Source organism: Mastigoproctus giganteus, chromosome 9 (genome assembly GCF_048544385.1).
Source record: "Mastigoproctus giganteus isolate SK-2022 chromosome 9, ASM4854438v1, whole genome shotgun sequence".
Taxonomy (NCBI): Eukaryota; Metazoa; Arthropoda; class Arachnida; order Uropygi; family Thelyphonidae; genus Mastigoproctus; species Mastigoproctus giganteus.
Window position 1 is genome coordinate 60,645,293 of NC_143583.1, and position 23,519 is coordinate 60,668,811.

The 23,519-nt window shown below is 36.1% G+C and overlaps 1 protein-coding gene across 1 annotated transcript in view; it reads right to left on the reverse strand.

Annotated features, from left to right (window-relative positions):
- The window catches only part of LOC150080278 (cytoplasmic dynein 1 intermediate chain-like), a 389,556-nt gene that overhangs the window by 54,875 nt on the left and 311,162 nt on the right, over window positions 1-23,519 (reverse strand). Inside the window, 1 exon segment of the mRNA XM_090380674.1 lies at window positions 18,378-18,498. Coding sequence (XP_090236800.1) covers window positions 18,378-18,498 — 121 coding nt within the window.

The following is a 23,519-nucleotide window of genomic DNA, read 5'->3' on the forward strand; positions in this document are numbered from 1 at the left end:
TTATCGCTACCATATGCAGTACTTTGCATTTGTCAATGTTAAACTTCAGTTACCACTTCTCAGCCCACTGCCCAACCTTTCCAGATCCTGTTCTAGCATCATATTGTCATTACTGTTATTAACAACCCTGCCAACCTTTGTATCAACTGCAAACTTTGACATTAAGCTTGATATACCTTCATCAATATCATTGATAAATAAACAAAACAACAATGGGCCCAACACTGAAACCTGGGGTACACCACCAATAACATTAGTCCACAAAGAGCAGTGCCCATTTATTACCACTCTCTGTCGTCTCCCACTCAACCATCCCTTTATCCATTGTAGCAACTTACCCTTAATGCCATACCTCTCCAATTTGTACAGCCGTCTTCTATGTGCAACAGTATCAAAATCTTTCCTGAATTCCAAGTATATGGTATCAAAATTATTTTTGGCATTCAGTTCCTTTGTGACCACATCATAGTATCCAATCAAATTGGTCAGACAAAACCTCCCTTTAGCAAACCATGCTGTGTCTTAACTATTACTGCAGTTTTGTCTAGATGATCCTGCAATGCTTCTTTAACCAGTGATTTCATTATTTTCCCTGGAACACAAGTTAAACTAAAGGTCTGTAGTTACTTGTGTCACCTTTTGAACCCCCTTTGTGAATTGGTGATACATTTGCACACCTCCAGTTCATGGGGACCTCCCCTGAGTTCAAGCAAGCTCTCATAATTATGGCTAACGGTTTGCTTACTTCCTTTGCTGCCTCCTTTAATATAACTGGATAAATCCCATCCACCTCAGGTGCCTTTCTTATGTTTAACTTCAACAATTTCTCCTCCACTTTGTTCAGTTATTACAAAATCACTTAGCTCCCTGTTAGCGTTTGATAAACTTATGGCACTCTACTCATTGAGTTTATCAGCTACCTGTGCATGATCATCAAGAGTCAACCCACATGTGTTAAGTGGTCCAATCTGATTCATCCATTTCCTTCTAGAGTTTACATAAGTAAAGAAGTCTTTGCTGTTTTTCTTTGCATCCGTTGCCAAAGATTTCTCATAATCTGCCTTCGCCTGCCTAACCTCCTTTGTGACTTAATTACAGACTAGTTTATACCTGCCATAGGCTTCTGTGTCACCTGATACTTTATATGCATCCCATACATTCTTCTTCTCTGCCACAAGCCTCATTAATTCCTCTCACACAACCATTTAGGCCTAAACCTTGAACAGTATTTCTTCGTTGGAAAAAAGCAAAAGCCCTTCCTTTTAGCCTTGATGGTAGTTACATCTTTAAGTTTGGTTTGTTTTAGAGTTTTATGGCGCATTAGCATCTAAGGCTATAATGCGCCAAACATCATTAAGTAATTCCCACATCAGTATATTGTGATCACTGTCACCCAGTGGTTCCTTTATCTGCAAATTCTTAATGCATGAATAATCAGATCAAGAATATTACTCCCTCTGGTTTCCTCTCGAAGATATTGTTGTAGAAAATAGTCATCCAATAAATCTACAAAAGTCTTGCTAGTGTGCGAGTGACTAACCCACAAGTTCCAGTCAATATCTGGAAAGTTAAATATTCTTATTTTTTAAGCTTCATAAACTTGTCTCACTTGTGCGTCCCGTGTTCGTCATTAATGAGTGCTTATCTTTTTTACTGTTTTAAATTTTACAATCCAAAAAAAAGAGAAAATGTCAATGAAGAGAAATATCAATCAAACTTCATATCTTGTCAAAGTAAAGTGCAATACCATAATATTTATATATTTATTAGAAATTTAAGATGTTTAAACCTGTGTTAGCAATTTTATTGGGTTTCTAACTTTTCTTTAGTGCTTTACTTACCAGACTGAACATTTTTTTCGAGTGCTCTGCTCCTATCCCAATTTTTCCCATAAGCCCTGTTGTTTTTAATGTGCGAAATACCATAATGCAGAGATATTTAGGAACACATGTACCGCATTATAGCAGAACTGAGTGTATATTGATTGTAATATTTGCATTATATGCATTTATCCAAAGTCTAGTCATCATTCAGTGCAGTGTTAAGTAATGAACAGTTTACTCAAACATTGTATTAATAATTAAAAAGCAATAATGTCTGGACACCGTACAAAGCCTACTAAGGTAAGACAAAGTCTGAAGTTGAAAATCAAATTATATGTTTTGAAGCAAATTGATTCTGTTCAACGACAAGTAGATGTATGCAATCATTTAGGACTGGCAGATTCAACTGCAGGAACAATTATAAAAAATAAAGAATGAATTTTAGCAGCAGGAAATACAGCTGTTCCACTGCAAACAACTAAATTGGTTTTGGCTAGGCTGCTATTATAATTGAAATTGAGAGACTTCTAAATAATTTTATTGAAGATAATATCCAATGCACAATTCGGTTACATTAAATATTATTAAATAAAAAGCGATTAGTCTATATGATGATCTGAAGAAAGCTCACCTTAAAAAAAAAAAAAAAAAAAATGGAACCATTTAAAAGTTAGTAAGGACTGGTTTGATACATTTAAAATTCAGTGAGAAGCCGTAAGTGCAGATCAAGAAGGAGCCGAAGCTTTCAAAAATGAACTTCTTAAAATTATTGAAGAGAGGTGTTATACTTCTCGACAAGTTTTTAACATAGAGGAAACAGGACGTTTTTGGAAACGAATGCCTAAAAGAAGTTTCATATTAAAAGAAGAAAAAACATGCCAGGCTTCAAAGCGGTGAAGGATCAGTTGACTTTACTGTTCAGATACGAAAACTCGACAGCCCAGGGCCATGAGATTAATAAATTCATGATTTTAATTGACATGTTAAGTTTAATTTTGATATATAATGTAGTTAGTTACTACATAATTATATACGTATGTAATAGGGAATATTTTATATCTACAGATTTTTAATATTAAATATATTGACCGACATTTGGCTTCTTTTCACTACCGTTTATTATTTGTGAGTCGCGGTAGTATAGACTGCGACTCACAAATACATATGTTACGTTACAGGAATACGGCACTTGCGTAGCACTGTATTCCAATTTAGTGCTCTCTTTTTCCAGAATGAATTATCAGCGTTAAGCAGGGGTCACCTGTATATATCAAAGTTATTTTTTGCATCTAGTTCATCTGAAACCACATCATAGCATCCAACCAAATTTGTCAGACTAGACTTTCCCTTAACAAACCCATGCTGTGTCTGAATTATTGCCAAAGTCTTGTCTAGACGATCCTGCAATGCATCTTTAATCAGTGACTCCATTATTTTACCAGGAATAGAAGTTAAACTAACTGGTGTGTAATTACTCATGTCACCCTTAGATCCTCCTTTGTGAATTGGGGATATATTTGCACATCTTTAGTCTGTGGGGACTTCCCCTGAGTCCAAGGATGCTCTCATAATTATGGCTAAGGGTTTGCTTAGTTCCTTCGCAGCTTCTTTAATATAACTGGATAGATCCCATCAACCCCAGGTGCCTTTCTTATGTTTAACTTCAACAATTTCTCTTCCACTTTGCTCTCAGTTATTACAGAATCATTAAGCACACTGTTACAGTTTTATTAACTTCTGGTATTTTCCTCCCTTAATAACTCCTCATTTGTGAACGTAGATGCAAAATACTCATTCAATTTGTCAGCTATCTGAGCAGCAGAATCACTAACAGTCAAACCATTGATATCAAGTCAATCAATCTGATTCATCCTCTTCCTTTTAGAGTTTATATATAAGTAAAGAAGTCCCTGCTGCTTTTCTTAGCATCCTTTGCCAAAGATTTCTCGTAATCTGCCTTCGCTTACCTAATCTTCTTTGCGACCTAATTAAAGACTAGCTTATATCTGCCATAGGCTTCTGTGTCGCCTGATAATTTATATGCATTCCATGCATTTTTCTTCTCTGCCACAAGTCCATTAGTTCCTCTGATATCCATTTAGGCCTAAACCTTGAACAATATTTCTTAATCGGTAGGAAAAGCTTCCACGATTAATTCCTTGAATGCTTCCCACTTAGAATTTGCTGTTGGTAACATCATCAGTTGGTCCCACTTACAGAATTTAAAAACTGTCTGAGGCTATGGTAGCCATCTTTACAGAAGCAAAAACCCTTCCCTTTACCCCTGATTGTAATTATATCTTTAAGTAAATTCCACATCAGTACACTGTGATCACTGCCATCTAGTGGTTCCTTTATCTGCAAATTCTTAATACACAAATAATCACTGCTGATAACTAGATCAAGAGTATTACCCTTTCTGGTTGCCTCTCGAACATGCTGCTGAAGTTATGAAGTTCCTGCAAAATAACGATAACAAAGGCCTTCTGTATTTTATTCAGAGTATTTATTAAGCTGTAGCTTTATAAATACTTAACTAAATACAAAAATATACTACCTACTTGGTTATGTGAATGCAAACTATATATCAACTGATATAGTATATTAAATAAATAAAAATAATACAAAAAAAACCCTTAAAATTATTCCAAAAACTAACATGCTACAGAATTCCGAAATACATAGCCACCATATGCAATCAAGTGCAGCGATCAAAGGTTGGTGAAATTGAATGTTTCCATTATTTGTTAGCTTGTTTTGTTTCTGGGTTAGAATGATGTATCCAGCATTCATCCATTATCACAATTTATTCAACAAAATCATCAATGGTCTCTCTACAAAGATCTAACAATTGTCCGGAACATTTTCCTGTGGAGAGGTTTTGAGGAAGTGTACAATCTCAGAACCCATCATGCTACCACTTTAAACTTATGCAGTACAGTGCAAAAAGATGCATGGCTAATTTTCACTTTATTTTCTATAGCCAAGTTCAAGGGCTACCTGTTCCACATGAGCCACAATGGCAGGGTCTGTGGCTGAGATGGGTTTTCCTTCTCTTGGATCATTGTGCTCACTGCTTCACTCACACCTGAACTGTCATTTCCAATTTTTCAGTCTCATATGATGAAAAGTCTTTCCCATATACACCTTTCATCTCCTCATGTTGATTCTCTGCTTTGCAAATTAAATTTTATAATGGACTGGACCTCAATCTTTCCTAACATATAAACACTTGTAGTATTCATGGCTCTAGTTCAGTAACCAATCGATCTAGAAAAAGAAATAAATATACATTAACTTACATTAAATTATAATAAATATACATTAAATTACATTAAATATACATATACATTATATATATATATATGTATATATATATATATATTTACAAATTGCTAATTCAAATATTTCTAGGTGAGAGTAACTACTTACTGATCACCCCTCATACATAGCTCTTACTAAATTTAGGGAAGTACAAGGAGCAGTATGAGAGTAATGCCTACTGTTTTTTCCCTCAGAAAATTTAATTCCTACAACTATGCCTTTTACATCAATTAATCCTCAATCAATAAACACCTGTTATTTTTCCACAAAGTCACCATCATTTTCTATGTACTTCATCTCTGAGTCAGATGCTGTATTCCAATCCTGTAAAAATCCTTACTCTTGCTCCGGAGCGCTTGTTACTTGCTTGAACTGGTCATCATCCACAAAATGGGTTCACAGAGTGTATCCCTTAGATGGCTGAAGAGGTGATAGTCAGAAGGTGCAAGATCTGTGCTATGAGAGGGGTGAGGAAGAAGAGTGCACCCCAATGTTATAAAGATATGGGCTACGGATATCTTTGAAAATTCATTTTCTTTATTCCCATCTCAGTTTTTTATCTCAAAATTTGGGAGCTGTAAGTAATAAACAAAGGAAATTCTTTCATCAGGACATATCCATGGATAGAAAAGGAGTAGCAAAGTTGATGGGATATTACTGTTGGTTTCTCAAGTGTGTAAAGTAGTATGAACACATTTCTAAACAAACAAACAAACAGGACATGTAGTTTTATTAAAGTTCTTTGAAATAAATAAGACTTATTTTTAAAACAGCAATTTACGATGTTTGAAATTGGCTGTTAGGTTACTAAAATTTCATTATATCTTTCAACGAAAATGTGATAAAGACAACTTTTCCTTCAGAAGCTGAAAATTCTGCCCTGGTTATGTCCCTCAAACCCCCAATGACGCCGTTTAACAAGTAAACCATCTTTCTCATAATAAATTTTTTGTTTTAGGTCTGTAAATGCTAAACCATGGATATTATGATAAAACTGAGTCAATACTAAATTCTTCTCTAATAAAGGATGTATACAGCTATTAACATCCACAACTGTTGCAAACAAAAAAGAAAGAAAGAAGAACCAAGAAGCAAGAAGAACAGCAAAAGATATACAGTTTGGAGTTTTTTGGCACACGGGCTACTGTAATAAAATTATATCTGTTACCAAACAGTGAAGATCAGCATGTTTATTAAACTAAGCTCACATATAATTTAATTCACTTCAGATAAATGAAAAACTCAATTAAATTGGCATCACTGCCCAAAATATGACTTTTTAAGGGCTCCTGTAAATCAGGAAATGGAAGGATACTAATCCCTTACTTACAGGAATACTATGTGAGAACTCATTATCATTATTCAATGCACTTATTATTGACCTGACAGCACCTGCAGTTCAGGCAGGTTTATAACGAGCACATTCAATGTCTTATGGTGAGAAAGGAGTGACAGCGCAAACAATGAGAGCTCATCTTGTGGTAAAACTTGATACTGCAATTATTATAGCCAGTATGTACTTTGGTTAGTATGACCTCTTCATGTCTATTTGATTGGGTTTGCCTTATTTGTCATAGCTTATATATCCAGTTATGTCAAATTTCATATTCATTGTAAGACTGGATATGCGGAAGTTTATGCTTTCACACTGCACACTTTGTATAGAAAAAGTACAGAGAAGTTACATAATGAAACTCATTAATCACAATGATCTGATGAAATCATTTCTTTTCTTCACTGAGTGAAGAAAATAAATGAAATGAATTAAGTAAAACTCAGTTACTGTCACTCTGACAGTAACTGCACTGTAAATTTCAGTTCCTTCTGTCACTGAATTAATAATCTAGTAACTACCAACACAATGTGACTGGCCTGCGTTGGTATTCCAGTAACTACCAACACAATATCACTGAAAAAATCATGAGATTTCATGCTCCGTCTCTGCTTTTACTCCAATAACAGATGAGTCACTGTCAAAGAAGACTATTCAACAGATTAAATGTGGAAACACTGCATCTGTTGAAACTATAATGCAGTGGAAACAATCACACATGACTGAAAATTTTGGAAAATAGGCATTAAGTGGATTACCTAACACTTAACAGAAGACTTGTTAAAAATAATGGTGTTGTGCACTTATATGTTGGAAACATTGAGGTTCAAGGAGAAGAGCTTTTCATATAACATGGTGCACTGTCATATCTGTATAATCTTGAGGTGAGAGGGCTGAGACAGTCAGTGGAATGGCAGCACCCTATCTAAGCCTTAGAAGTTCATATCTCAGTGATCTGTGTACATAGGAATGGCAACAGTCTGTCTTATGTGATAATCAGGGATTACTTTTATAAAGTTCCTGGAGTGATTGATTGATTGATTTAGAAATTCTTGGCGCAAGAGCTACTGCGGCTAAAATGCGCTTGGAAGGTTTTTTTACAACAGTTTTTTTTGTATTCGTATTTTGTTGCGAATAGTTTCCAAGAAGTCACAGAGTGGCTATAGCTTACTGTGAAGATTATATTTGTTTTCATACCAGATTATAGAAATTTATTTCCCTGAGGAACTGAAAAACGTCTACTATGTTTTTTCTATCTTCCAGTATGGTTTTGAGAATGAGAAAGTGATGTTTGGTTATCAACTCTTTGAAGCAACTTCGGCGCTCATCTGTAAAAGCTGGACATGTAATCAGTACATGTTCTACTGTTTGTTGTGTGTGACATATAGGACATTGAGGGGGATCTTCTCCTTGCAAAAGATGACAGTGGCTGAAATGAGCATGTTCTATTCTTAACCTTGCAAGTATCACTTCGTCACATCTGTTTTGTTGTTTGCTGGATTTCCATGGTTGCAGTAAACTCTTAATTTGGTGCAATTTGTTATTGTTTAGACCTTGCCATTGCTGTTGCCATTGGTGTATCCTGCTCAGGGCTCCCACTCCTGGGTTTTTCCACCCAGATCTGGGTTTTTTGATTGTCATCTGGGTTGATAGGTTTTTTTCACAAAAATATCTCATTATCTGGGTTTTTTCGGTAATTTTTAATTTTAAGTCAAAATTTATTTTTATTTCTTGTAAATACAATAAAATTTAATACATTTAATAACAGTTTACAATTTTCTTAATTTTATATTCTAACAATACTGATCATAATTTGTAATATCTCAAGTGCTTGTACAAAATACTACAAATGTAAAAGGATTTCAAAGTTTTCGCAGGGTTCTACACTATGAAATTACGCTTACATGTTCATACATGTAAGCATACATGATTGTGTTACTAACATGTATGCGCAGCCTATTGAGCAGGCGGAAGGCGGTCTTTACTGCACAGTCTTTCGTGATCGTTCGTGGTATTATTGCATTATTTGGTGTGATTTTTACATTTATGCGTGTACTACATACAGTGATATAATAAATTTAAATTGTAGTGACTATTTCTATTTTATGTTAATGGATTAGTGATTTATTTTTTATTTTATAGAACATTTTAAATAAGATAACTGCTAATTAGCCATACCCACAAATTGCCCACAATGTCTGAAACTTGTTCCCCACAGAGAAAGATGAGTAAACGGTGGTATACTCAAAATTTTAGAAATGAATGGTTAGAAGATCCGGAATTAAAGGATTGGATGAAAGAAGACAGTAATGAAAAAGGTGCGTCTTACTGTATTTGTTGTGAAATGAAATTAAAGAATGCCAATAAATCGATGTTACTAGCGCATAAAAATACAGTTAAACATTAAAAAAGTGCAAATATTGCTAAGACAAGTTCAACGTTAGACACGTTCTTCACAAAACGTAAACCTACGGAGAATGAAGAAGTAGCAAGGCAGAGTTAACAATTGCTGCACTCATTTCTGAGCATAATGTTCCATTTGTGCAATGTGATCACCTTATAGAAGCATGTAAGAAAGCATTTCATAATAGCAATATTGCAAAACAAGCTCAGATGAAGGCGACTAAAGTCTCTTATCTTATACAAGATGGCATAGCCTATCATGAAAAAATATACATTTCTAACATATGCAGAAACAACAAGTTTTTAATGATAATAGATGAAAGTACAGATTTATCTTTATCACAAGTTCTAGCTGTTGTTGTTAGATATTTTGATATTTAAAAACTTGATGTTGTAGATGTGTTACTTTACACTGTTTGTGTCGAAAATGGTACTTCAGAAGGGCTTTATAGCTGTAAAAGATCTTTTCATAGAAAAAAACATTCAAATAAGTAATCTCGTTGGCTTTGATAGTGATAATTGTGCCACTATGATGGGTACTAAGAGTGGGTTCCAGTCATTGCTAAAAAAGGATGTACCATCAGTATTTATAATGGGATGTGTTTGCCATTCTTTTGCATTATGTGCTAGTCATTCAGTCAAGGTACTACCATCATATCTAGAAATATTTATAAAAGATATCTCTTGTTATTTTTCCCGTAGTAGTAAAAGATTAAACGAGTTCAAAATGATTCAAGATGTTGTAGATACTGCTAAGCATAAAATCCCCAAATTAGCACAAACACGTTGGTTATCCCGTGGCTATGTAATAAAAATTATTATTGAGCAGTGGGATGCGTTAGTTCTTTATTTTTAGTCTCAATCAAAGATTGACAAAATCGATGGTGCAGGGAATATTTACAATACTATGATCACCAAAGGAACTAAGCATATGTTGTTGTTTTTAGGATATGTTGTTATTGTTATTTGATTTTTTTAGGAGCATTAGCAACTAAGGCCATATTGCTCCGGGATATGCGGTGGTCATTCCATGACCTTTCCGCATCCTCCGTATTTGGTGGTGACGGGCTCGAACCCCGGTCTAATCAAGAAGCGTGTGCTACGCACTGCTGCTCCTTCCCACCTGGCTACGGAGGCGCCTTTTAGGATATGTACTGGAGAAAATAAACTGCCTGAATATTGAATTTCAATCTGAGCATTTCAGATTGCACTTACTTCATTCAATGGTTTTAATTGAGTATAAAAATATTCTTAGATTTTTCATAAAAGAAGTCATTACTTTGTGCAAGCTGGTTGAAATTGATCCAAGCAATGCAATAAATCATAAGCCTCTGAATAAAATATATTTGGGGGGCCGTTGTATGGCCTTATTAAATTCAACACCACTTGGTGACAGTGAAAGCAGGTTTAAAAATGATTGTTTAAAATTTCTTGTTGAACTTTGTATGGAAATCAGAAAAAGATTTCCTCTAAATGATGATGGAATTATCGCCAGTCTCAATGTTCTTGACCCAGCAGTGATACATGATCGTGCCAATTCGCCATCCTCAATTTTCCATTTAGCAATGCAGTTCCCTCACCTTGTTTCTGAAGACAAACTAGATCTTCTAGATGATGAATGGAGATCATTTCGTTTAAATCAAGATTTAGATTTCTCTTACAAAACCATCCCTGAGTTTTGGTATCTGTTACGTAATGTAAAAGATGGCTTTAATAATTCTAAATATGAGATTTTATCTAACTTTATGACCAGTCTAACTATTTTACCTCACTCTTCGGCAAGCGTAGAAAGACCCAAGTAAACCATATAAAAACAAAAGCCACAAACTCCCTTAAACCAGAAACTGTGAAAAATCGACTAATGGCAAAACAGGCGATAAATAGATCTAATCAAAATTGCTATACATGGAAACCTAAATCAGAATTGGAAAAAGAAGTCATACACGGAACTTGTCATAAAAGATACGAAGAACATTTGAAAAAAATGAAAGAACTTCAAAAAATAAATGTGGAGGGAACTGAATGGGATGAAAATTCTGATTACAATTAAATAAAAGATATTTTTGCATGGTAAGTTTTATCTTATTTGTGTTGCTATACTATATGATGAAAACTAGGTTTTTTTTGGGTTTATTTAAGTTGCAATCTAAGTTTTTTTAAAATTTGTGAGTGAGAGCCCTGATCCCGCTGTTATGAATAACTTTTTTGTAATCTGTGGAAGGTATGGATTCGGGTGCGAGAATGTTGCTGTTGGCTTCCTTAGCAGCTTTGTCTGCTTGTTTGTTACCATATATTCCGACATGACTTGGGATCCAGCAAAATCTTATATGACCTTGTTCAAGGAGCTTTGATACTAGGCATTGAATTTGTTGTTGCAGTGGGTGTTTATTAGAGTTGACATTTTGTATAGCCATCATGGAGCTAAGGGAGTCAGTAAAAATTATGCTGTTTGGTGAGCTTGAGTGTTCGATTTGGTTTAGCGCTAACATTATGGCTTGCAGTTCTGCAGTATAAATGCTGCAGTCTTGGAGTTTTTGGGATGTAGTGGCATCAGATATGTAAACTGCCGCCCCCCACACGATAATCAGTTTTTGAGCCATCTGTATATAGGAAGCGATGATCTAAAAATTGTGACTTGTATTTTGGTTTAGCGCTAACATTATGGCTTGCAGTTCTGCAGTATAAATGCTGCAGTCTTGGAGTTTTTGGGATGTAGTGGCATCAGATATGTAAACTGCCGCCCCCCACACGATAATCAGTTTTTGAGCCATCTGTATATAGGAAGCGATGATCTAAAAATTGTGACTTGTAAGCAGCATGCAGATGCTGATAGTTGATATGTGGAAGTGCTTGTTTGTCCCAAATGTGGAAGGAGAAATCATATGTAGGCTGTTTGATGATCCATGGTGGTGTAGACTGCTTCGTCAGTGGAGTTATATTATGGAGGTTAAGATTTCTACTGAGGAGAAGGTTTTTTAATCTCATGCACGCAGGTTTATTGATTCTTTGTTGTTGTTGGTATTGTTGTTCCCATTTTGGCGTAAAGAGAATTTCCTGTATGGGCTGACCTGGTAGGGATTTTATTTTATTTGCGTAGGAAAGTAATTGATTATATCTTCTGATCTGTAGTGGAGGTTCTTGGGCTTCCGCATACAGGTTCTGCACAGGCGAAGTACGGAAAGCTCCAAGAACTATTCTGAGTGCGCAGTGATGTACTGGGTCAAGCCATCTCAGGGCACCAAGTCTCGCCGAGTCACAGACTGCAGCACCATAGTCTAACTTGGAATGAATTAGTAGGAGATATAATCGTAATAGTATTTGTTCTATCTGCTCCACAGGAAAGAGCGGACCGGATCTTCAAGATATTCATTTTCTTTAGTCACTTAGTCACTGAACTCTTAAGTGACTAATGTGCTCCAAAAAGGTTAATTTTCTGTCAAAAATAAGCCCTAGAAAGAAGACTATTTTTAACCAGCATGATCTGCCATTTCACAGCCTGAGATCGGGATCAAGACGGAGACTCCTTTTCCTGCAAAAAAGTATACATACGGTCTTTTGTGTGGAAATTCTGTATCCATTTCTTTCTGTACATTTTATCACTTTATGGCTACTTGCAATTGTTGTTCTATTGTTCTCATATGCTGCGCTTGATAAGAAATGATGAAGTCATCTGCATAAACAGTTGTGCTGATGTTGGCTGGTATTTATTCTGTTATTGTGCTGAAGTGTACTGCAAAAAGTGTAGCACTTAGTACAGATCCTTGAGGGACCCCTCCTTCTTCCTGAGTGTATGTTCTGGAAAGTGTATTGTTAAGTCGAACTGGGAATGTTCGATTTTTAAGAAAATTGCTTATGTATAGGGGTAGGTGTCCTCTAAGACCAAGTTGGTGTAGTCCTCTAAGGATACCATACAACCACGTAGTATCATATGCTTTCTCAATATCAAAATTAACTATGACTTGATGTTATTTTCTGAGGAAAGTGTTTCTTCCCTGATTTTCCAGATGTATATGAATATCTAAGGTAGAGCAATTTTTTCAAAAGCCATATTGTGCAGGATTGAGAAGGTTATTGCTTTCTAGATACCACATTAGTCTATTATTGACAATTTCTCTAAGATCTTGCCCAAGCAGCTGGTAAAAGCGAGTTCTGTGGGTCTATTAATCTTTGGTCACCCTGCTTCAGGAAAGCCAGTATTATTGCGTGGTGCCATTGGTCTGGAAATGTATTCTCAAGGTACATTTCATCAAATAAATCTAACAGGGTTAATTGAAATTGTTCATCTAATTGTTGTAACATTGCATAATGTATTTTATAGGGGACCAACTGTGCTGTGTTTCATCTGTAGCGGGGTTTGTTTTAATTCTGCTACCGTGAGTGGCAAGTTTTATTGTTCATAGTGACTGGTAGAAAATTTTAGGTTTATTTTTTCAGCTTCCTTCTTGTAAGTTTTGAAAGCAGTTGGGTATGCGCAATTGCCAGATGTATTGGCAAAGTTTTTGCCGAGCACATTGACGATATCTGAGGTCATCATCATCATCATCAGCCATTTTCAATCCACTGCAGGATGAAGGCCTCTCCAGCAACTTTCCAGTTCCTTCTGTTTTGAGCACTGGCCATCCATTTACTACTCACAAACTCATGAATTTCATCTATCCATCTCCGCCTTTGTCTTCCAGGTTTTCTTCTAGCTCCTCTTGGGTACCATTCTGTTATTTGCTTAGTCCATCTGTCATCATGTCTCCGAGCTATGTGTCCTGTCCAAGACCATTTTAGTTCTTTAGTTTTGATAAGAATGTCCTTTACTTGATTATGCTGCCTAATCCATGTGTTTTTCTTCTTATCTAACAGTCTGATTTCCAATATAATTCGTTCCATTCTTCGCTGTGTAGTTCTCAGCTTCTCTTTCATTCTTTTGGTGAGTGCCCAAGTTTCACTTCCATAAGTCATGGTGGGGAGTATACATTGGTTCATTATTTTACGTTTCAGACAAACTGGAATATTGCTCTTCAGTATGTGACTATATTTCCTGAATGCTATCCATCCAAAATTTATTCTTCTCTTGACTTCCAGCCATTTATCATTATTACAGCTAATAACTTGTCCCAGATAAGTATATGACTCCACCTTTTCAATTACTGCTCCTTCAATCATAATTTTCCTTTCTCTGGCATATTTGTTCATCATTACTTTTGTTTTAGCCATATTCATCTTTAGTCCAAAATCCTTACTAACTGTGCATAACTGATTAAGATTTTCCTCTAATTCTTTGGGATCGTGGCTTACGACCACAATGTCATCTGCAAATCGTAAATGGTCTAGATACTCTCCGTTCACATTGACTCCTTTCTGCAACCAGTCTAATCTTCTGAAAGCTTCCTCAAGGGCAGCAGTAAACAGCTTCGGAGATATTGTGTCTCCTTGTTGAACTCCTTTCTCGATTTTAAATTTCCTACTGTCTTTGTCTAGTCTAATGAAGGAGGTAGCACTCTCATATATTTTCTTCAAAATCATAATATGTGGGGTATCTATGCCTTGTCTTTCCAGTGCCCGAAACATTGCCTTATGCTGTATGGAGCCAAATGCCTTTTCATAATCCACAAATGCCAGGCATAATGGTGTTTTATATTCATTTGCTTTCTCCATTAGCTGTGATATTACGTGAAGGTGATCCATAGTTGAGAATCCTGTCCTAAAGCCAGCTTGCTCTTTCGGTTGATTCTCATCAAGTATTCTTTCTAATCTGTTAGTAATGACCCTTGTGAACAACTTGTAGATGTGGGATAACAAGCTAATTGGTCTATAATTTCCAATTTCTGATTTATCTCCTTTCTTATGCAGCAAAACTATGATTGCATTATTCCACTGCTTAGGCATCACACCTTTTCTAAGGCACTTTGTGAAGAGTCTTGGCAGTTTTTGTGTTATGTCTCTTCCTCCAAATTTTAACAACTCTACAGTAACATCATCTTCCCCCGGGGCTTTCAGATTCTTCATTTTCTTCAATGCATGTTTTACCTTATCAGGAAGAATATTGGGTATGTCGTATGCATAGCTACTTTGCAATCCATCTTCCCCACTGCTGGCATCATTCCCTCGCTCCTTGTATAATTCTCTATAGTAGTCTTCTGCCTTCTCTGCTGTTTATAAGTACACCATCGCTATTCTTCAGTTTCAGTATCATTTGTCTTTCTGTATTACTGCTCATGGCTGCTGATTTATATCTGATTTATATATGACTCATATCTGAGGTATTTGTGACTAACTGTGCTTTCCAATTCAGTAGGGGCGATGGATTTATTTGGGAATTGTTTGTCAGCCTTCTGATCTTCCAGTTAAGTGTAGCAAGTGTGGAACTGGTTATTGTGGATGCAAATTTAATCCAACTCACTTTTTTGCTGATTTTGTGTACTCTCTTGACCTTAGCTCTGGCTCTTTTGAATTGTATCAGATTGTCCGTTTTTGGATTTTTGCGAAAGTGATTCCAGGCTCTATTTCTCTCTTTTTTAGCTTCCTGACACTTGCTGTTCCACCATGGTTTTGGATATATTCTAATGTTAGCAGACGTTTGGGTATTGTCTTTTCCGCTGCTTGAAGAATGGTATTTGTGACATAGTCCACTGCTCTTTGTACTGATTCTTGTTTAATGATGTTCCGGTCTAGTTTTGCTAATATTCTGAAGGTTTCCCAGTCTGCATCATATATAATTTCCATCTAGGATGCGTGGTGGCTTGGCATAGGGTTTTATTCGTAATTTTCAAAATTATGGGGTAGTGGTCACTGCTCAATGGGTTCTCATGCACAATCCATTGGATCTTCACAAACAGTGTTGCGGAACAGATTGATAGATCTATTGCAGAGCTGCTGTTTGATGGTAGATGGAAATATGTGTGTGTGCCATCATTTAAGATCATGAGGTTGTTCTCGTTTATTATTTTTCTCATTTGTTTACCCTTCTGATCTATTTTCGGATCGCCCCATAGTGAGAGATGTCCATTTAGGTCACCTAAAATGCAAAACGGAGATGGTAGTTGAGCAATCAGCTCGTCGAAATCTTTCAAAGGGAAATCTTGACTAGGAGGTATATATATATATATATTGATGTTATGGTAATGTTGAAGCTTATTGCTACTCAGACTGCATCTGCTTCTATGGGTGTGTTCAACGGCATTGCTTGAGATGGCACGTGCCTGTTAACTAATATTGCGGCGACTCCTCGCGTTGTTGTATTTGATATGCGTTCCTTTCTATATATTGTATAATTTTTGATTGTCCTGTAATTTTAAACATGTTTCTTGTAGGCAAAGACTTATTGGATGATACTGGGTAATGAGGTCTATTATATCATTAATGTTTGAGCAAAACCCTCTACAGTTCCATTGGATAATCGTATCTGTCATTTAGGATAAGATAATCCCTTGGATTGTTTCCTTGGGGCTGTTTTCACTTTGTCTGCCTTGATTTTATCCTTTTTTTTTTTTTTTTTTTTTTGAAACTGGGGTCTTCCTGTATCCATTTCTTCTTTGACAAAAAGTTCAAGTACGGGATCCTCTCTGAGGGTTATTACCTCTGTATCCATTTGTTCTGCCATTTTTCTTTCTGTATTACTTTTGCTTTCTTTGATTACTTTCCTTCTTACACTTTCTGCGTTTTCCAGTGGAAAAGACAGAGGTGTATTGACCATTTTTTCTTGTTGCTTTTGTGGTGGAGATGTTTTATACAATTCGTGAGCCCATTCTGAGATTGATTCTCTTGGAGGAATTGTCACATTTGTTTGTGTTCCAACAGATATTGATTTAGGAAATCTCATTTCCGGAGTCCTTTTGATTGTACTACTAACTTGAGCATAACTTGGTTTTTTTCCTGCGTCTATTATTATTATTGCTTTTTTAGCTTCTTGGTATGAAACGCCATTTTTCGCTTTGTACTTTTGGATTCTTTTTTCTTTCTTCCAGATTTCACACTCTCTTGAATAAGCAGTAGGCCCTTCTTTACAATTTGCACATTTATGGTTGTCTGCTATACAAGTAGCAGTAACGTGTCCTACCGAACCACAGTTTGCACACGTCACCTTACCCCTACTACAAACTTCTGACAATTAAAGCAGCAGAGAGGATTCGGGATGTATGGTCTAATATTGCAATGTAGATATCCAACTTTTACTAATCTGGGTGGCTTTGTGTTAAAAGTGAATATCAGGTTCCTAGTGGGAGTGATTTTCCCTTCTTTTTTAATTGTTATTCTTTTAACATTTATGACTCCTTGTTCCTGAAGTTCACTTTGAATTTCCTTTTTGGGTACATTTAGAAGGTCCCATTCCATAATGACACCTTTTGAGGTATTTAAGATATTGTGAGGGGATACCGTTACTGGTATTCCTGCAAAGGTTGTCATTTGTAAAAATTTTTCAGAATGTTTAGAGTGGACCGTTTCTACTAAAATATCACCTGATTTTAATCTCTTAACATTTTTTGGTGGGCCAACATCTCTCAAAGGTCTTTTGTATGAGAAAGGGTGACAATTGGCCTACTAATTTCTCAGTGTTTGAGGGTATAATAAGGTAAGTTGGGGCATTTAAAGATTTTATATCTATTTTCGGTCTCTTTGTGGAAACAGAATCATTTCTTTCATCTTTTCTAATCGTTTTAATGGTATCTCCGGGAGAAGTAGATTCCTCATATCTTAGATCAGTTCTATTCGGATCTATATAACCAGTAAATTCCTGGGTATTGGAGTCAGTTAGCTCCATTTCGCCCTGGCAGGGAGGGCTTTTCCCTACCAGGTTACTGGCCTCGCCACGTGGAGGCAGGAGCAGTGCCACTCTGTGACCAAGCACTAGAGGGTTAATAGCTAATATGTACAAGAAAAGAGAAAGTTGCTTTCCTTCCAAGTCTAGTAAAGTTATCTTTACTACAGCTTAGTTAATAGTGTGTTAATGATACTTTAAATAAGGAAACGATTTCTATTTCAAGAAAGAGTGCTAATTCAGAGCAATATCGCTTGATCACAGAATCGCTTGGTACCTGAGGCCCTTCCTGGAGTGTGGTTATCATCAATGAATTCTTAGATTCGCTATTGTTTGTTTGGAAGCTTAAGAAAAGAATAGGTTAATCTATGGATTCCACCACATTATACCACGATAATGTTTCCTCACACTTCAATTGAAAATCGAAGAGTCCACAATCCAGAGTTAAAATAGATATAGCTACACCATATCTATTTTAACTCTGGATTGTGGACTCTTCGATTTTCAATTCTCAGTTCAGTGACGACAGTATTTGTGGATGATTTGATCAGGCAAATGAAATAGAAAATGACAGTAAAAAACAAGACAGAGAGAGAGAGAAGCTATAAATTAATAGATTATTTTGGTCAGTTGATTACCTTTGTGACTTTAAGATACAGCATTTTTCTTATCATTTTTTTTATTTTTAACTTAAAATGAAATAAACTCTTAAGAGATTTAAAATAAGATAATCTATGTAAACTATCACCTGTGTAAACTGCTCCCTCTTCACTTCCAACTACAAAATTATTGAAATCACCAGCTGCAAAAGATAAACATGTAACTGCTACTGCACGGGACTGCTTCTGATGATTTAATTCCATTGTGTCCTGAAAAGTAATTTTAGTATTAGTATTAGCAAAATAATGCAAGGAAGCAAAGCTTATCTAAGACTATTAAAAAATAATGTTTTTAAAAATTTAATTGTAACCCATGTCTTTCATTCACTCCTATTGTTTATTTCATTTAAGTATTTATTCGGACCCTACCTCCTAAATTTGCATATGTTTCCCAATTGCAGAAGGCCAGAGGGATTTATTCAAATAGATAACTGCTTTTGTCTGAAGAAAATTTTCTGACATACACAACCTGCAGTTATCTTTTATTAATTTGAAAGCTATGACCCTTTGGAGTGAAAAAGAGAAAAGATGCTCTCAGAATTTAGTTATAATTATTTATATATATATGTATAAAGTCAAATGACTGGTACTCTACACCAGCCATTCTAAATGAGAGTGGGTTTACTTTCTTTGCTGAAGGAGTTTGTGAGCATTAAGTTAATTTATTATTATTATTAGCTATATATTATTATTATGGGAACATTGAATGCCGACCCCATATAACGTGGGAAAAGGCAAAGACAAAGAAGAAGAAGATTATTATTATTATTAGCTATATGGTGCAAAGAAGCCTGAGGCTTATGCTGCACCAGCCAAAAAAAAATTCCCGAGTTACCCTGAGAGTGAGAGAGAGAGAGAGAGAGAGAGAGAGAGAGAGAGAGATAGAGAGAGAGAGACAAAAGTAGAAGTAAATTACCAAGAAAGAGAAGGATGATGATATCCAGCTCAGGATCCTGGGTGTGCCAAGCCCATACTCACCAGATGTGAGCCCCTGGGGATTTAGGTTGAGTTTAGAGCTCCCAGACATTATCTTGTGGTAGAATAAGATAATCTCTTGATTTCTATGATTTCCATTCAGTGCACAAATGAAAAAAATAAATTTTCTGTTTATACTCTGGGATGACCACATGAAATCAGAGAAATTCAAGAGAGAGACTATAAAAACATCACTATCTTTAGCAGTCACGTGAGCTTCAACCCACATAGAAACACATATTACTCTTAGATATGGTAGTAGAATTGATAAAAAGCCAGTATGTATAAAATATAATAATCAGCACTAAAATATGTTTTATACAAAAATACCTTGAAAACTAAGAATCTGTGCATCCCCCTTCCTTCCAAGGGTGCTCACATCTGGTGAGTATGGGCTTGGCAAACCCAGGGTCCTGAGCTGGATATCAATATTCTTCACTTCTTTCTCTCTCTGAGTAATTCATAATTTTTTGCCTGGTGCAGCATAAGCCCCAGGCTTCCTTGTACCATATGGCTGCTAATAATAATAATAATTTCCTTATTTATATATTTGCCTTTGTAACTTCAGGAACATTAGCATCAGTAATGGAAAATAGAAAACAAGCTAATGCAGCATCAGGAAAAAAAAAAAATAATAAAATAAACCTTTCCAATCATCTGTCCATTCCCTCCAACAATTTATCTAGTTCTTCCTTGAATTTATTCAAACTACTCACTTCCACAACAAATTAGCATTAGTTGAGGCATATGATGCAAGAAAGCAAGCTTATACAGCATCAGCAAAAAAAAACCCTTCCCATTTCACCCAACCGATCACTCCAAATGTTTGTCTAGTTCAGTCTTAAATTTATTTAAGCTATCAACTCCCACAACAATAGATGGAAGTCTGTTCCAGCAATCAACTACCTGCTGGCTAAAGGCAGCTTTAGCCAGTGGATGGAAGTTTCTTTCAACAGTCAATTATCTGGTGGCTTTAGGCAAATTCCTGCTCAACTATCCTGCAACCGTCCTTCCTCAATTTCAATTTAAGTCCCCTCAAGTGCATAGTCTGACCAAGAGGAAGGATGTCTTGAGGACTGAGCCTCCTGTATCCATTCAAATCCTTAAAGACATCAACCAGATCACCTCACAGGTGCCTAGTCTCCAAATGCTGCAATTTGCAGAAATTGAAGCCTTTCTCAGTGAGAACACCCTTTTGTTCCCCTTAGCAATCTCAATTGTCCTTCTTTGCAACAGTTCCAGGAGATCCACATCCTCTTAAAATGAGGCCTCCAGACCTGCATGCAAGCACTTAAGATGAGGCCTAATGATTGTCTTATACAATGAAATAATCACCCCCTTATCCCTGCTAGCAAAATTCCTGTATATCACACACAAAACATTATGCTGGCAGTCTGTCTTAACTGCACAGAGATCTTCATATCTGACTATACATTTGCCCCCCCCATGGTCTTTTTCATTTTCCCTAACCTGAGTGTAGTACCACACAGTTGGTATGTTAATCTGGGATTACTGCTACCCATATGCAGTTCTTTGCATTTGTCAATGTTAAACCTCAAATTTCATTTCTCAGCCCATCTGCTTAATTCTCCTAGATTGTATTGCAGAAGCATGCCTTTATTATTGTCATTAACTATCTTACCAACCTTTGTATTGTATGCAAAGACATTCAGCCTGATATAACTACAAGCATCTAAGAAAAGTTAGCACTAACTACTACTTTTCTGTATAAATGGACTACTTTTCTGGAAGTCAACAGAAGAATAAATTTCAGATGGATAGCATTCAGTCACATACTGAGGAGCAATATCCCAATTTGTCTGAAATGTAAAATAACGAACCAATGTATACTCTCCACTATGACTTATGGAAGTGAAATTTGGGCATTCACCAAAAGAATGGAAGAGAAGCTGAAAACTACACAGCGAAGAATGGAATTTATCATATTAGAAATCAGACTGTTAGATAAGAAGAGAAACATGGATTAGGAAGCAAACACAAATAAAGGACATTTTTACCAAAACCAAAGAACTGAAATGGTCTTGGGAAAGACATACAGTTCGAAGACATGATGACAGATGGACTAAGAAAATAACAGAATGGTACCCAAGAGGAACTAAAAGAAAACCTGGAAGACAACAATGGAGATGGACAGATGAAATTCATGAGTTTGTGAGTAGTAAATGAAAGGCCATTGCACAAAACAGAAGGAACTGGAAAGTTGCTGGAGAGGGCCTTCATTCTGCAGTGGAATGAAAATGGCTGATGATGATAACTACGTTTCTTAGAAAAAAAAGAAGTTGTGTGAATAAACTCATTTTGTAACTGTTTATTTAGATAGCTTTCCTGTTTTGAGGAATAAAAGAATTCTGACATAATAAACATTGCTATCCATTTATATCTAAGTAGCTGCTCATATAAGAGCTTTTAAATATCAACAAAGATACAAATTTAAAATAAAAGCAATGGTAAAAAGAACAAATTTAAATGAATTTAAGATATACACATGATGTATTGAAAGCTAACCAACCCTCCAGTTTTTAAACAATGATAAATAAATACTAAAACCCAAAAAGAATTTACATGGTGTCCATGCTGCACAGGTGCACCAAAACCCTTTGTTTTTGGAGTGAAGAGCTACAGGTGTGAAGCATATGTTATAGTTGGCTGGTGATAATATTAATAGTGGCATATAATACAAGAAAGCAAGCTTACACAGCATCAGCAAAAAAAAAAAAAAAAAAAAAACCTTCCCATATCGCCTATCCATCCTTTCCAACAGTATGTCCACTTCTTCCTTGAATTTATTCCAACTACAGACACTCACAACAGCAGATGGAAGTTTGTTCAAACAATCAACTACTTGCTATCTGAAGCTTCCACACATCTACCTTGTAACCATCCTTCCTCAATTTGAATTTATGCCCCCTCGTGCGTGCGTGTGTGTGTGTGTGTGTGTGTGCACGTGTAATCTGAGCAAGAGGAAGAATGGTATCAGCAGTGAGCTTACTCAATTTGTTCAAAGTCTTAAACACCTCAATCAGATGACCTCTTAAGTAGTTACTTTCCAGATGTGGCAATTTGCATAAATGAAGCCTTTCTCGGTAAGAGTACTCCATTGTTCCCCTCACCAATCTCACTGTCCTTCTCTGCACCCATTCCAGCAGCTCTATAGGCTTCCACACCTGTATGCAGTACTCAAGATGTGGTCTAACCATTGCCTTATATAATGGGATAATCACTTCCTTATCCTTGCTGGCAAAATTTTTGTATTTCATTGACAAACCCCATGAGCTATATTGGCAGCCTGTCTGTGCATTGCTCAGACAAGCAATAACCAGACCTTTTGCATTTTCCATCAAGCTGAGTTGTGCCACACAATTGGTATGTTAATCTGGAATTACAACCAATCACATGCAATACCTTGCATTTTTCAATATTAAATTTCAATTGCCATTTGTCCGCCCGTCTGCCAAACTTTCCTAGATCTTGTTGAAGCAGCATGCCTTGATTATTGTCATTAACTACTCTATCAACCTTTTTATCATTGCAAACTTATACATTAAGCCTGATATACCTTCATCTCTGTAGTCAAGTGGTCGGGAGCTGAAGTGCAGTAGCACATGCTCTTTGACTAGACTGGGATTCAAGTCCCTGACTTTTCTTTTTTTACCTTCATCAATATCATTAATAAATATAGAAATGGAGGCCTCCGTAGTCGAGTGGTCAGAAGTGGGAGTGCGGTGGCACATGCTCCTTGAGTAGACTGGGGTTCAAGCCCCTGACTGCTAAATACGGTAGATCTGCCAACCCGCACTGGACCAGCGTGGCAGATTATGGTCCATTTCCCTCAACATGAATTGTTGAGGAGGCTTCCATCCTGCAGTGGGTTGATAATGGCTGCAGTTTGTTTTATTTTTATTTAAATATAGAAATATTTATATTAATATAAAGAAACATTAACATAGAATAACTTAATATGTATTAACAGTGTGAAAGTTTTGAAGTACTGATTAAGTGATCAATCAGACTTTGTACTGTAGATTTGATGAATTTGAAGTACTGATTAAAAATAAAAAATAAATTTTCTGTTTATACTCCGGCACGACAACCAAGTCAGTAGAGTTTACAATAAATCGTCAATACAAGTATTTATCGTATTTAGTAGTCACGGGCTTGAACCCCGGTCCACTCAAGGAATGCGTGCTATGCACTCTCGCTCCTGACCACTCGGCTACGTCAGGCACAAGTAATCA